At 37.9% G+C, this 12,183-nt stretch overlaps 1 protein-coding gene across 3 annotated transcripts; it reads left to right on the top strand.

The window, feature by feature from the left end:
- The first annotated feature begins 1,048 nt into the window (after window positions 1-1,048).
- On the top strand, window positions 1,049-10,954 carry si:ch211-165g14.1 (uncharacterized). 3 transcript variants are annotated; one of them, XR_007929222.1, is made up of 7 exons: window positions 1,049-1,247; window positions 4,131-6,070; window positions 6,648-6,741; window positions 7,449-7,498; window positions 7,655-7,729; window positions 9,284-9,303; window positions 10,058-10,954. XR_007929222.1 is itself a non-coding variant. In XM_051888085.1 (6 exons), exons 2-5 carry the CDS (start codon window positions 4,133-4,135, stop codon window positions 7,697-7,699), a joined length of 2,127 nt encoding a protein of 708 aa, XP_051744045.1. In that variant the 5' UTR covers window positions 1,049-1,247; window positions 4,131-4,132; the 3' UTR covers window positions 7,700-7,729; window positions 9,284-10,954. The 3 variants fall into 3 exon arrangements, 2 of the variants coding, with proteins under 2 accessions (XP_051744045.1, XP_051744044.1); XM_051888085.1 differs by having other exon boundaries at window positions 9,284-10,954; XM_051888084.1 differs by lacking the exon at window positions 9,284-9,303 and having other exon boundaries at window positions 1,051-1,247.
- The last annotated feature ends 1,229 nt before the right edge of the window (window positions 10,955-12,183 follow it).

Here is a 12,183-nt window from a genome sequence, read left to right as displayed (position 1 = left end):
TACTCACCCTCATGTCGTTCCACACCCATAAGACCTTCGTTTCTTCTTCAGAACACAAATTAAGATATTTTTGATAAAACCGATGGCTCGCTGAGGCCTGCATCACCAGCAATAACACTCCCTTTTTCAAAGCCCAGAAAGCTACTCAAAACATATTTAAAACAGTTCATGTGACTACAGTGGTTCAACTTAAATTTTATAAAGTGACGAGAATACTTTTTGTGCGCCAAAAATAACAAAATAGCAACTTTATTCCACAATATCTAGTGATGGGCGATTTCAAAACACTGCTTCGTGAAGCTTCGAAGATTTATGAATCTTTTGTTTCGAATCAGTGGTTCAGAGCGCCAAAATCACATGATTTCAGTAAACAAGTCTTCGTTACGTCATAAGAGTTTCGGAATTTCAATAGTTCATGTGACTTTGGCAGTTTGATACATGCTCCGAGCCACTGATTCAAAACAAAAGATTCATAAAGCTTCGAAGCTTCATGAAGCAGTGTTTTGAAATCGCCCATCACTAGATATTGTTGAGTAAAGTTGTTTTTTTGGCGCACAAAAAGTATTCTCGTCGCTTTATAACATTAAGGTTGAACCACTGTAGTCGTGTGAACTGTTTTAAATATGTCTTTCTGGGCATCTAAAAAGGGTTAATTATCTTGCTGGCAATGGAGGCCTCACTGAGCCATCGGTTTTTTATCAAAAATATCTTACAATGTGGGAATATTATATATTATAATGTATTATAATATACAGTGTGGGAATAAAGGGTGATCTCACGGACTGTGAAAGTCATATTTCACAATTAATATTATCATATTATTTTTATATAGCCTCACAAGACTAGCATAGGCTACTTTTCCTATTAGTTATTTAAAATTTGTAACTTTTAAATTTGTACATATTATTCCCAGCTAGGCTATATTTTCTTAGCCATTATACGCTGTTATGTTATGGAAATGTGTTTCATTTGGCCATTTCAAGACATGATCAGTTGGCCTTTTGTACTGAACATTTCGCTTTTATTTTGAAAGCTGCTCTATTGTGCTTCGTATTCCGGTCGCCATGTTTAGCCGGATTCACTCAGTTAAATAGAAGAACTGCCTTGTCCTGCTTTCGTCAGTAGTTTTACTCTTTTATATAATTAGTCCATGTGTGTTTTCAGACCAAGTTAATTTTTTAAAATACCCGTGCCTTTGATAACATGTTCAGTAACTCTGGGTAGTAAAAGAACACTTTCATTCTGTGGTAAGTGTCTGGTAGTGTTGCACTGACACCTGGTTAGCGTTAGCTTCAGTGTTAGTGAGTCAGCCTGCTTGAGTTCATCAATATCAGTCAATAGATCGATCAAAACATGACGTAGTGCAACTCCTTACATCAATAGAAACAACATTATCGTGCCTCATATTGATGTATGTGTGCGTATAGAACTGCTCTGCTCTTCCGCTCAGGGTTTGTGTGTTATTATTCATCCTTATGTTGCTGTGTCAGTCTCTGGGATGGTGATGCCTGATTTCAGGTGAACTTTGGGAGCATCATTAGAAAAGATTGGCATGTTTGTTCTTGGTTAAGGAGCACTTTATTTTGACCCTCTATGGGGAATCGTTGTTTATAAATGACGCTAAGAAAATTGCATGTAAAATACAATAATAATGTTTAACTAAATAATAATAATATAGCCTATATATATATATATATATATATATATATATATAAAATATTTTAATTTTTTTGTAAAATCATATGACATCCCCCAGACAATCTTAAAATCTATTTGCCATGTGCATGACATTTTTGGCAACAAGGAAGTGAAGGTCACATGCTGTCAACGCTCCATTGTGAGTTCATTTTACACTAGAAAATGCATATAAATTCCATTTTAAAAAAATTATTATTGCTCACGTTTTTAATGCATTCTCATCTAGTCATTTTTAATGCACATTTTGTAAAATCAATATCCCAGACCAAAAAAAAATCTGTGTTATGCATAAATCCACTGCCTATTGGCCTCACTACACTGACAAACAAAAATGACTAAACAGGTCAAGATGGAGTTACGTGTGGAAAGTGTGTACTTACCAGGCAGGAAAGTTTTCTGAATTTGAATTTGTTTCATTTTTTACATTTTCACGTGCAAGTTCCAAATTAAATAGCACAAGATGAAATAGAATGTTAAAGGTGCGATATGTAAGATTTTTGCTGTAAAATGTCCAAAAACCACTAGGCCAGTGTTATATTTTGTTCACTTGAGTACTTACAATATCCCAAATGTTTCCAACTATTTGTAAATCGTGAGAAAACTAATTATTGTTATATAGCTCAACACATTCTGTCTTATTGTTTAAATCTCATTTTCTTGATTTTTTTAAACATTTTTTTAATTATTTTTTATTATTATTATTATTATTATTATTTTTTGCGAGTACCATGCTTTACCATGCCTTAGAGAAAAACACTATTTTGTGAAGTAGCTAACATAGCATAATCAGATGCAGCTTTATTTTTAGTAACGTTAATACAGCTTTTTCTCCATCATACAATACGTTTTAAAATGAATTGCATGCCATTTATCAACACAAGCCATCCAGCATTTAATATGATATTCTAAAATCGATCTGGCCTACTGCAGTGTACAACAAGTGTCTCACAGCAGCCGCTGAGTGAACGCTCAGAGTAATGTTATAACATCATTTTCAACACACTCAAATGTATTTAATATGATAAACAGCGCTGCGTTACCTCATACTCATGACTGGAAAAGCAGAAGCAGCGCCGGCGACTGTGACAAAATGAAAGTTCCGCTGCTCATGAGGCGTATGTCACATTCGTCTCTCATTAACAGTCGTTCCAGCGGCCTCGTTCACCTCCAACAGCACTCGCCCTGCTCTGCTTCAGACTACAGTAACGTTAACAATCTCATCCATGAACATGATTTCTACCCGAGTCCTATCCAGATTCTTTTCCACCGGCTGTGAGGTGAAGACTACATGTCCCAAGATTCTGTGCTCAAACTTGGCATCATCAAGCTACGCCTTTGTTTTGAATAGGCGACCTCTATCGGACAAAAACACTACATATTGCACCTTTAATAAAACTTTTTAATGTTTTTTGAAACACTAACCTTTTCACTACTTTTCAGATAGACAATTCAGACAATTTAATAATTTAATTTAAAATAATTTAATATGACAAAGTCAGTTATAAATGACGGCACCCCCCCAAAAAGGTGAAAAGTCAGATGTAGAAAACTAAGTTTGGAAAATGATTTTAAATATGTGTAAAATATACATAGTCATTTGCTGTGATTTCATAATTAGTCCGAAAAAGGGTTCAGATTACTTTGTGGTCTGTTATTTCAGTTCGGTAAGAAATTTTATTTTGAATTTACCCTTTTGGGCACAGTGATTTCTCATGTTTAGCATGATGTATAATCACTTTACAGTTTTTCTTAAATGCATTTATTTTTATACAGTAATGTGGATATAACATTCTTAATTAAATCTTTTTTAAATAAAATTTCTCAAAATGTTTGTCATGCAATGGCAGTATTATATTGTAGTACCTTTAATTTATGATAATTGAATTAATAGTTATTTTTTATTATTTTCAATATGATAATTTTGTTATTTATTAACATATTGTAATAGGCCAGTAGAGTGCATGTTGGCCAAATTATTCACTCAAGTTTGATTATTGAATTATTATTATTATTATTATTATTTCTTTATTAAAATATTCTAATAATCCATCAGAGTCCATGATTGCCATGTTATTAACTCCTACATTTGATATTATTATGATTATTATTTATTAATTGTTTTTAATATTTTACTATGTTGATTTGTTCTGTATTGACATATTATAATGCAAGTCCCTATTGGTCAGGTTATTGACTCATAAATTTGAATTAATTTTTTATTTTATTTATTTTTACTACTTATTTACTATTTTGATTTCATATTAGTCCATATTAGTCAGATTATTAACTCTTAAATTAGATTATTATTTTATTACTATTTTACTATGTTGATTTTTTTATTTATTTTTTTTTTTTCTACATTAACATATTCTAATACACCAGCAGAGTCCACAATGGCCATGTTTTTGACTCCTGCATTTGGTTTCTTTCAGTTATGGACCCTCTCAATCATGTGGATGTCATGCACCTTCAGGAGTCTCGTTCCTCGGCTCTGGATCTGTCTGTGGGTTGTAGGCAGGGCCCATTAAACTCCATGGAGGCTTTGGATTTGGTGAAGAAGCCCAGCTGGTGTGGCATTACCTCAGGGAGCAAGAGCGCTAATATGTCCGAGTCTCGGTCCGGTAGGTACATCACTCGGCCTAGCAAACAGAATCCACCTGATCACCCAGAACCAGGATCAAAGCATCATGGGTCAAGGGTTTGCGGGACATCATCCCATGGCTCCTACTCTATGCCCTTACCCCTGATCAATGGGTTGCCGTCCGTGGCTCAGATACTGTCTCAGTGCCCACCAACAGACCAAGTGTTTGTGGATGATGCTGAGTACCATGTGGAAATGGACGAAGCGTTGACGCAAGCCAAGAGATGCCGCAAGAAAGCCGACTGCGTGTTAGAAAACAGCACACTAGGAGGTAGGATAGCACACAGTGTATTAGATACACATCCACAAGACATTTTGACCAGTTGTGGTGAAACATATTTGAGTGACACACTGTCAGGCATGTCACAAATTAAGGGCTCATCACGTTTACCTCAGGACGGCAACGCTGCCGCATACACACTACGTTCCACCAGCTCAGCGGTTGAGCAGACTGCCATTGAAACTCTCGCGTCCGAATGTACTGGCGCTGAAAAAACATCTCCATGCTCCGCTGAATACATCTCCAGTGACGATGACAGTGACATCATTGAGGTGCCAGTAAGCAACTCCAGATGCAAGACGCCTCCAAACTGGCGCTCCCGAACTGAAAGTGTTATTGTTAACGACACAAGCCATGGAAGACAAAGAACTTTCTCCACGAAGCAAGAAGTTGACTGTGATTATCAAATAGACTGCTCTCCTAAAAATGTGAACGTCTACGCAATGGATGAACCTATTTTTGAAGACCGTGACGGTAGGACTGGCACCGAATCCAAATCGCTGCTGTCGTGGATGGAGTCGGTCTTGATACCCATATCCCCGCAGGACAGCGATCGAGACATGGATGCTGCTTTTCCCCAAAACTGCCCATCTACCTCAGATGCAGAAAACGTGAGCGTCTTGACGTCTCCGGAGATTGGGGTGTCATCTTCGACGCCAAGCCATTCGCGGAAGACTCCGGCCTCAAAGAGTAGGAAGCGAACAAAACCAAGGCCCAAACCGAAACCCAAACCCAGAGCCAAACCGAAGAAACCAGCTAAGCAGGTGAGGGCATCACCAGGCGGCAAATCAGCAGCGAGTATAGCTAAGAGAAGACGCAGAAAACCTCGGACGTCTGGAGCTTCATCCATGTTTTTGCCTAAAGAGCCGGAGATCAAACTCAAATATGCAAACCACAAAGAAGAGAAGAAAGACGCCAGGCTGGACGGCTTCGCCCCCTACATTCACATGGAGTTCTCATCCTGCACAATCGTCAATTTTAGGGAAGAGGACGATTATTCAACAAGGAAAGGATCACAGCAGGCAGTCTCGGGTGTCATCCCGAAAACTTCCTGTTTGCAACTGGGCCGTGTTGGCTCCGATGCCAGGTTTCAGGTCAGGCATTTCTGCTGCTTGTGCGGGAGGGCTGGCAATACTGAAGGCCTCGGGGACTTGCATGGACCGTACTACTCCAACGGAGCTCAGTCCGTCTGTAAGGCCGACAGCAGTCCCGCTGCACAGAAGCAAGACCCCGACTGCAGCGATTTGGACTCTGTTTACAGTTTAGAGGATGGTGCGTCCCAGTCCATCAAACGGCAAAGGAAGGAGAACTGCTCGGAGAACGCGGAGGAGTCTGGTGTCTGTAGTGAGCACTGGATACATGAGGACTGCAGCATTTGGACCGCAGGCATCTTTTTGGTTAAAGGGAAACTCTACGGATTGGAGGAAGCCATCCGGCTTGCACAAGGAACAGTAAGTTTTTTTTTGTTTTTTTTCCTGGGTCATGTTTCTCTCAAATTCTTATTCTTATTAGTTTTAGTTTTAAACTTGCAGGATATTATTATAGTTTTACCTCTTATATACTATCTATTTGTCTGTCTATAATCTGTCTGTCTGACTTTGGCTGTTTAAAATAACACTGGCCGCATAGGTCATACAAGATTGACTCGTGCGTTTTTGCTAAAAGGTGAACACCCAACTATATGTATGTCCTGCAAGACCCCTCTTTCCTTTAAACATATTTTATTAGGCTGTTCCGCATTTAAAGCAAGTAGACAACATTTTTATGTAGCTCACTTGAGGACTTGTTTAGTAAGAGATTTTGAATTTTTATCATATGTTGATGTAAAACATCTTGTATAATATTAACTGCTGTTTTGTTTGTTTTTTATTTTTATTGTATTTATGCATCTCTTGTATTTTTGTAACTCCATTTTTGGATGCCTCAGATGCTGACATGGCAATAAAAGTCTATACCAATACTAGTAATTTAAATAACGCTGTCTCTGAATCTTCAGAAGCTGTAAGGTGCTTTGTTTGGTTGTTACAGGTGTGTTCGCACTGTCACATGATTGGTGCCACTTTGGGATGTTTCTTCAAAGATTGCCCCAATAAGTACCACTTCCCCTGTGCCCTGCAGTCAGGTAATGCTCATGAGGTGCCTGTACTGTCACAGTCTCGTCACACCATAGACTGAAACCAAGTAATGTAAAAAATGTTGTTTTAAGGCAGTGGTTCTCCACCCTGTTCCTGGAGCCCCCTAGAACTGCATATTTTGAATGTCTCTTATACGGACGTGCCTTTTTGCCTTCTTACCTCCGTATGCTGCCTGTGGACCCTAATTACCTCATGAAACTGATTTCGGACAGACTTTTGAGGCAGTGTAACTGTTTAATAATCTACAACAGTATAGCACGAGCTTTGGTAAAAACTAATCGAAAATATTTAATTACTACAATACTAATTTCTCACTAGAAATGACATCAGAAGTGGAAAACATTGGTCAAACATGTACATTTACACACAAACTGACTACAAACCACAACTTTCAGATGCCATCTTTACTTGTTAGCTAAACTTTCATAGAATGGAATGCACAGGATTGTGGGATATCAAAGGCAGCATCTCTACTAATGAGCTAAATCAGGTGTGTTTGATTAGGGTTGGGAACCACTGTTTTATATAACTTCAGAGCAATGAAAATATGGAGATTTTTAGCTTTATTGGCCAGCTTCTTGTAAAGCATCAGTTTGTTTCCCACTCATCCCCGTTTTGTTGCACTGATGCTTGTGTTTTGTGTCATCGTCTCCTTGTTGTTGAGGTGTTTATCTGTGCTGTTGTGTCTCCACAGACAGTGCGCTCAATGAGGAGAACTTCACAATGAGATGCCCGAAGCACAAGGTGACTCAGAGATATTGTTTTAGTTGAGTTTAAGTTATGAATATGACATGAGTTTGCAGCATAATAGACTGCAGTATTGAATTTCTCAGCTTTATTGTCTTCCTCTTGCATCATCTTCAGTGCTAATAATAATCGCTCATGTTTTTGTCTTCTCAGAATAAAACATCCAGATTGAGCGTTAGCAGGCTGAAGAACAGATGACATTTGGGAGGTGTTGAAATGTCTTGGAAGGTATTTTACTGTTCTCACTACTTATGCCTTCATCAAGCATTAGTGTTTTTTTTTTGTTTTTTTTTAATCATGTTGCCAGAGGCCAATTTTCAACTCAAAATGCAAGATATATTTTGCTTAAAGAAAATTTTGACCAGGCCTTATTAGGATTATTAAGATTTTTTGACCAGTTTTGAGAGCAGTAATCATATTCCTTCACGCTTAAGTAACAACATCTAACTTCTGTGATATTTTCATGACGAGCACGTTTTCTCCTCCAATTCTCATTAATGTAATGCAATATATAATGTAATGCTAAAACACTGTATTTTTGGAAGTATTTATAGATCGTGGTATTAGTAGTACAACCTGTAATACATTGATTTTTAATTAAATTCTACAAATTACAGTGTTTTTTTTTATTATTATTATTATTTTGAAAAAGTTACTGTAATACAGCAGTTATATTGTGATGAGAATTGGCATTGAGAAAAATATACAAACAAACAATTAAATAAATAAAAGGCCTGACAGGCATGTGTCGATAAGCTTACGAGTGAATCAGGTGTGTTTAATTAGGACATTAATTAGGTGTGCCTTCAGAAACAGGGTTGGGAAACATATAAGCAGTATTGGTAATGCATTACAAGTAACGCGAGTTATGTAATCAGATTACTTTTTTTAAGTAACTAGTGAAGTAGCATTACTTTTAAAATTACAACAAAATATCTGAGTTACTTTTTCAAATAAGTAATGCAAGTTGCAGTGTATTGACTGATAGATCTCCTTTCCTCATGTTGAGAGAAATCAGAAGTGCCGAGGTATTGTGTGAACATGATGCTTATTGTAGTTCTAGACTACAATAATGTGAGCATGCAATTACTCATCACAAAAACAGATTACGTATTCCTCAAAATGAATAAAAACTGTGAAATGGAAACTTAGAATATTACGCAAACCTGCAATAATTAAATATGTTAACACAAATCCTTCAGTGATCAAATTCATCCATACCAAAGTCCCTTTCAAGGAAAGTCTGTTCACTCGGCGGCCATATTTGCAACGCCTCAGGGCAGCTATTTCGGGCATCCAAGACCAAGTCCTATCTATTTGAATGGGGGAATCCTGAAATCTCACAAACTGCTTGGCGAACTCACAATTAAATAACATATTTCAAATCAGCAACAGAATCTGACACGAACTGTCCACTAAATGTTATTTCTTATGCACAAATAGCATTAAAAAAGCTTATTTTTCAGGCTAGACGAGCCACTGCGCATGTGCAGTCCTAAGCGCGAATCTCAGGTTTCTATGAGAACCGGAGCTTCTAATTTTATCAATCAGCGATTGGCTCTTTTACTTAGAAGGCGGGACGTATTCCGCCATATTGCGTGTTGCAGTTTCTCCCATTCATAACTAATAGGAGTAAACAATCTTTCTATGTCTATAGTCTATGTCCATACTAAGCAAAACTGACTTTAGATAAACATCACATTTGTGTTTCATTGTTTGTTTTATTTCTAAAGTAAGAGTGTTAAACTTTCTTCTCTTGCATCCTATTCTTCTGTGGTCTAGAATGGCAGCACAACTGAAAGGTTTGTTTGAGCTGCGCCCTCTACTGTACAGGCATGAATTTGCGTTATCTTCAGCCTGAGGCTTATTCATTTCACTTTTGGTTTTAAAGGGTCTTTGATTTTTGTTTTGTTTTTGTTATTAAAAAACAAACAAACAAGAAAGCCCTGCTCAGGTGAGAAAAAGTAATGTAATATTACTTTCCATAAAAAGTAACTAAGTAACACAATTAGTTACTTTTTAGGGAATAACGCAATATTGTAAAGCATTACTTTTAAAAGTAACTTTCCCCAATACTGCATATGAGCCACTTATCATATGACAAACTCTTCTTTTGGTGACATTTGCATTATTCAGCATGAAAGAAATATTAACTTGTTTGAGTTATCATTAATCTAAGGCTATACACAACGATATACTTTTCCTTTGTGTTTTTTTGCGTTCCCCGTTCGATCCCCGTTCACACAGACTAAAAACACTGTATTATTCATGTCAGGCCAGCAGTTGGCATTGCCACTTTGTAAACTATTGTACTTTGTAACACTTTGTCTATCTATTGACTAAACACGTAATACGCATGCGCATGACATTACCGTTTTCACAGATTTGTGTTTTTGTATAACTGTATAGTTATATAACTGTAACATTTTCAGGCCCCCAAAACGCTGTTGTCGTATAAACGAACAGCCAAAACGCATGAAAAATGTTCTGATTTTAGTTGAAAATGGTGTTTTATGGTATAATGATCATTTGTTTTTCTTTGATCTTCCTCCGCAGGTAGACTTCAACAGACATTCGGTAATCTGTCTGCGGAGTGGATCCCTGAAGTGTTTACAGATTGTTCCATTTGATTTTGTACTTCACGTGTTTGAGTGTTTACATGTACTCTGAGGCAGCTGAATGTCCGGGATTGGATGTGCTGTATCTGCGCTGCAGACGGCCGCTGCCTTTTTGCCTGTCGCTTGAGTTGAATGGTACCCTGGACAATGCTGGATGATTTTCATAGCATTCCTCTGCTTTCTGAATTCATCCTCTGCAGACTTTACAACATGAATGACATCTTCATTTCACCGAAGTTTACTCAAGGCCAAATATCTCCCTCTGCTTCAGACTGAATCCTGTAAAAGCCCTTTGCAATGTTATGGCAAGTTAATAATGAGAGCCCCGTTTCATTTTAAGTTTCAGTACGAGTGCACTGAGCAGAAGTGCTTTTTATTTTTTTATTTTTTTTCATTCTTATACAAATTCCAGCATCTCATTGTTTATTAAATATGTAACATGAACTGACCATTCTTTAACAGTGATGTCTGTATCACATAAAACTGAAATGCTGAACGAACTAGTCTCCTCCAGTGGTACCGTATGCACTAGTATGTGAACATATTTATTTCTATTTATGTTTAATGCATATGTGTATATTTATTTGCCAATGAACAGCCTCCTTTAAAAAGACAGAGTGTGTTTTAGCACCTTGTATAAATGCAGTAAAGGAACATTATAATTTGATGTTGGTAACAGTTACAGGGTGCTTTAAATATGAATCTGAGTTTTCATTTGAAATTGTTGCCTGGGAATCAAGGGGTCACGGCGTCTGTAGGATTTTCCATTTCACCTGATGCCTTGTGATGTCTCGAGTTATGTTTCAATAAATGTTTTTATGTTCTACATTCCTAACATGCGATTGTGTGTGACTGTTCTTCATGTTCAGCATTGGACTTGGTGTGTTGATGCACATTTGTCCAGACGGTGGTGCTAAACAACCTTCAGAAGCAGACGAACTGTTAAAATGGTTGTCTTTCATGCCTCTGTTATAGCAAATGAATCTCATACTGAACAATGGCGACTGTAGACTAAACCACTCTTGACATTGAGTGGTCCTTGCCTTTCCTCTGCAAAACTCACCAGCACGATGAAAGGGCGGATGTGGGTGGTTGCCACGGTGTCACTATATCCAGCTGATAAGGTTTTCTGAGTGGATTGCAATGTGGTTTATAGAGAAGTTGATAAAATGGTTAAAAAGATGATAAATTATAAAAAAAAAATAGGTTTTTGCTGCGTTGCTTTCCAGTTGCTATGATGTTCTGGGTGGTTACCATGGTTTTACTAGGTGTTACGGCCCAAGTCACAATGGCCCCGTTCAGACAGCAGCAGAATGCAGTGGTCCGTCTTACAATTGCGTTCACACATTAGCAGCTGTTGTGGAATGGCAACAGTGGCTGGAAGACCGCAAAAATCACTAAGCAACAGCAACGACAGAGAGGACGGCAGAACACAGCACTGAATCATTTGTAATTGGCTTTTCTCCCATAGTAGACTGTTACACCGTGTCTACACCAGACAAGTGACATTACAAAAGCAAATAGAACCCATTATAACCAGTGATGCTGTCTACACTGGATGAGGGGCAACACAACAAATCCCAGACAGTAAACTGACCTTTTTATTTTTTACGTAAAACACTTGCATTACTTCTGATACGAAGCCCAGATGGATTTGCAACAATCGCTTTGTAACGTCCAGTGTGGACCGCTCTAAACACACGCCGAGTCCGAAATCACATACTGTCTGAGCAGGTACTACATTTAAGATTTAATTTACTTTGCGATTGTTAAAAAGTATGTTATATAGTATGAAAGACATTCGGATGTACTACATCCGCCATGTTGTTACTGTCACGTGACCTACCAGCTTAAGTCGCTTCACTGGCCCTGTTCAAAATGGCACCCTAAACATTCGCGGTCTTCCTATGAGTCCACACTTTCGTGACGTAACGGCGTTTTGAATGTCGGGAAGATATCTGCCGCAAAGCTCGCACCAGTGCGCATCTAGGGCACATATCGGCCGCAAAGGGGGCGCTCACGAGCACCCTTCTGAAGCCTAAAATTGACAAATGGGACACCCTA

This window comes from Ctenopharyngodon idella, chromosome 3 (assembly GCF_019924925.1).
Source record: "Ctenopharyngodon idella isolate HZGC_01 chromosome 3, HZGC01, whole genome shotgun sequence".
In the NCBI taxonomy this organism is placed as follows: Eukaryota; Metazoa; Chordata; class Actinopteri; order Cypriniformes; family Xenocyprididae; genus Ctenopharyngodon; species Ctenopharyngodon idella.
The sequence above is the reverse complement of the archived record's forward strand: the minus strand, read 5'-3'. Positions and strand labels throughout refer to the sequence as shown.